The sequence below is a fragment of the Zerene cesonia genome, chromosome Z (genome assembly GCF_012273895.1).
Source record: "Zerene cesonia ecotype Mississippi chromosome Z, Zerene_cesonia_1.1, whole genome shotgun sequence".
Classification (NCBI taxonomy): Eukaryota; Metazoa; Arthropoda; class Insecta; order Lepidoptera; family Pieridae; genus Zerene; species Zerene cesonia.
In genome coordinates this window covers 2416006-2419963 of record NC_052122.1, presented here as the reverse complement: position 1 = coordinate 2419963, position 3958 = coordinate 2416006, and the positions used below count along the sequence as shown (strand labels likewise).

Sequence of the window (3958 nt, the reverse complement as noted above, 5' to 3'; positions counted from 1 at the left end):
TGAATTATCTACTACATGAATTCTAAACAAAAAAACTAGTTAAAATTTTCTTCATATACGAAATCAATTGACATACTCCGACCACGCAAGATTCGTATAAAGAGATACCAAGTTGCATTTACAGTATCAATTTATTAATAATTATTAAATTGTGATATTATAATAACTACAATGGAATGTTCATGGCCACATAAAAGTAATTTACTTTTTTAATTGTGTCAAAAAATATATATGAGATTTTAAATATAAAAAATAAATGACAGTTGTGTCATGATCGTTGAGTAGTTTGGGTAAAAGCTATTGTTCTATTAAAAAATATGTCTTCAATGCTTTCTGTGAAAATTTTAGAATGGAGTGTTTTTGCGAAAAAAGGAATTCAACTATTAAATAATATTGACAAGCGGTATAAAGCAAAATCAATTAAGATAATTGACTCAGAACTTTCTACTTCCAACTCGAACAAAACGAATGCAGTAAAAGTGCCAAAAAAATTGAACCTAAAAGGCGTAAGTAGCACTAAGGCTAACGGGAGCTCCAGGAAGTCCCTCGGAAAAGTTGGCGCATGTGTGTATTTAAATAATCCTAAGGCAAAATATTCCACAAGCAGCAAAAAAAATCAAGATAGTAAACCCGACAAACCTCCTGATAAGCCACCAGGCACGGCATTAACTGGAATTGCACCCAAATCACCTGCAGGTGGAGCGAAGGGAAAAATTATAGCAGTGATTGGTGCTGTTGTAGATGTACAGTTTGATAAAGAATTACCACCAATTTTAAACGCTCTCGAAGTTCCCGGGCGGAAACCTCGTTTGGTTCTTGAGGTAGCACAACATCTAGGAGAACGAACAGTTCGAACAATTGCTATGGATGGCACGGAAGGTTTAGTTCGTGGACAACCTGTAGTAGATACTGGAGCACCCATTACTATCCCCGTCGGTGAGCCTCTTTTAGGCAGGATAATTAACGTTATAGGTGAACCTATTGATGAACGGGGACCTATTCAAACTGATCAATTTGCACCCATTCATGCAGATGCACCTCCGTTTGTAGAAATGTCAGTCGAACAAGAAATTCTTGTCACAGGTATAAAAGTAGTTGATTTATTAGCGCCATATGTAAAAGGCGGTAAGATTGGACTATTTGGTGGTGCAGGTGTGGGCAAAACAGTATTAATCATGGAACTCATTAACAACGTTGCCAAAGCCCATGGTGGTTTTTCTGTATTTGCTGGAGTAGGAGAACGCACGCGTGAAGGTAATGATTTATATAATGAAATGAAAGTTGGTGGGGTTATTAAAGATGACTATAAGCAGTCCAAGGTAGCTTTAGTTTATGGGCAGATGAATGAACCACCTGGAGCAAGAGCTCGTGTAGCTTTAACAGGATTAACGTTAGCCGAACATTTTAGAGATAAAGAGGGTCAAGATGTTTTATTATTCGTGGACAATATCTTCAGATTTACCCAAGCTGGTTCTGAGGTATCAGCTTTACTTGGTCGTATTCCGTCTGCAGTAGGTTATCAACCAACGTTAGCAACTGACATGGGTACGATGCAAGAGCGAATTACAACAACGACCACCGGCTCTATTACAAGTGTACAAGCTGTTTACGTCCCGGCTGATGACTTAACAGATCCTGCTCCAGCAACTACATTCGCTCATCTAGACGCTACGACAGTACTATCACGTGCTATTGCTGAATTGGGAGTATATCCAGCTGTTGATCCCTTGGATTCTACATCGAGAGTCATGGACCCGAATATAATCGGCCCTGAACACTACGGAGTTGCTAGAGGTGTGCAAAAAATATTACAAGATTACAAATCGTTGCAAGATATTATTGCTATATTGGGTATGGACGAATTATCTGAAGACGATAAGCTGACTGTAGCACGTGCTCGTAAAATACAACGATTTCTCTCCCAACCTTTCCAAGTAGCTGAAGTTTTTACCGGACATGTTGGCAAAATGGTTAAACTAGAAGAAACAATTAAAGGGTTTAAAAGAATTTTAGGCGGAGAACTTGACCACATACCAGAAGCAGCTTTCTATATGGTGGGCACTATTGAAGATGTTATTGCTAAATCGCAATCTTTAGCAAAGTCCTAAAAAATGAAAATGTAGTTTAACGTTATAATTTGTTATTAAATTTTCAATAATTCTTATAAACACTATTTTCAACTCATATCTCATTTTTATTTAGCTAACCACTAAAATAGCACGTTGTTACATGCTCAAATTTGTATCCTGAAAATTTAATTTAGTGTGAAAGTGGGATCGCTGATCGAGTTCTTGTTCAGAATGGCCTAAAACTGGCGTAGAATAAGTTACAATTGCTCCACAAAGTTTGGGCGGTGAGGATAAATTTCAGATGCCAAAATGCAACGCTCGCTTGAAATCAGCAATAATTCGTAACACTTTTTTATTTGGATATCTTGGTTTTGAGGTTTATAAAAAAAATGTTACCCACAAAAGCATTATTCAATTTTATTTAGTGATTCAAGGTGCGTCATTCAATACCTATTGTGTCGGGTGCTTAGTGCGGACGTTTGTACCTCACTATGCAGAATATTGATGTTTGTTTGCCCGTCGAAAATTATAGACTAAATATAGATTGTATCAAATTCTTTTGAATACATTTTTATGAAACAATTTTTTTTTAGTGTGCGCATTATCCATCAATTAAAAAATATATTTAAGCAAAACAGTAGGTACATTTATGATTCGATAGTGAAAAAATAGAATTATTATCTTACAACATCATGAGTATATCATCTCTACAGCGGGGTCCGACCCTAACATGCATTGTAGTATAAAATAGCAGAAGTATTGCGTGGCCATACTGTTTCTTTTTATTAATTCAACCCTTGTATATTATATATAAACCTAGGGGATTTGTAACTTGGAATGCAAGCTTGTATGAAAATAATTGGCGGTTGAATCCCAATATAGGAAATCGATACATATAATGGGATTAGTGATTTTTTGTGATAAAGCGCGTAATCAACCTGATGCTGTTCCTGATGCTAATAGATCGCTATCGCCGTGAATAATTGCAGAGGTATGACCTATTCAAATTTGTTGCCCGGCTTTGATTAATAATAAATGACATGGTAATTATTGACGACGGGTATAAAAGAATATCCTTGAAAGGGTAAGGAAAAGGAAATTGTTTTTCGGTGTTTTATGGCCAAGATTAAAGTGTGTTTATTTTTTTATATATTATATAGTGTTGTTGAATAAGAAAACGGCGATTGTTAATGGCGATAAATATTACCTACATGTTACTTGTGCGCTTACACATCATATATTACCAAAGCACAATCAAACGGTGATTCATTAAAAGAATTCAAGGGGAGATGGGGACTGGGGTTGTATCCGCAAAGTGTAATATTGGATTAGAACTACAAATAATCGCGCAGGGGCTTGGACTGCCACTATTATACGTTTGTTGGCTTATAAGCTGTATTTTATTTGTCACGGTAACCGAATAAATGATCTGTGAGTTTAATTAAATTTGTACATGTGCACGTGGGTACTGAACACTGAGTTTACATGTTTATTAAGGTCGATGCTAAAATATTATTATATTTGTATGCCGCAAACTTTTTATTGAATTTCAAAGAGTAAGGAACAATTTTATAGTAAGAAAACCATCTACGACTTTATTAATGGTAAATACTAACTTATAATGATAACTTTAAAATGTGTTTATTTTGTACTACATTGTAAATGCATTGTGAATAATAAAATATTCACCCAATTACATATACAGCTATAGAATCTCTTTATACTATATATTATAATATGTAAACCAGACAACAATAATAAAAAAAGAAATAAAAGACAGCTACGTCAATTGTCATTTAGCAATACGTTTTGATAAACAAGGAAAAGTCGACAAATATTATTCTAACGATTCAAAACCATAAACATTTGCAGTAAAATTTGGAAGCAAA

At 35.0% G+C, this 3958-nt stretch overlaps 1 protein-coding gene across 1 annotated transcript; it reads left to right on the top strand.

The window, feature by feature from the left end:
* The first annotated feature begins 317 nt into the window (after nucleotides 1–317).
* Nucleotides 318–2108, top strand: LOC119835715 (ATP synthase subunit beta, mitochondrial-like). Its single transcript, XM_038360695.1, has one exon. The coding sequence runs from the start codon at nucleotides 318–320 to the stop codon at nucleotides 2106–2108; it is 1791 nt and encodes a 596-aa protein (XP_038216623.1).
* The last annotated feature ends 1850 nt before the right edge of the window (nucleotides 2109–3958 follow it).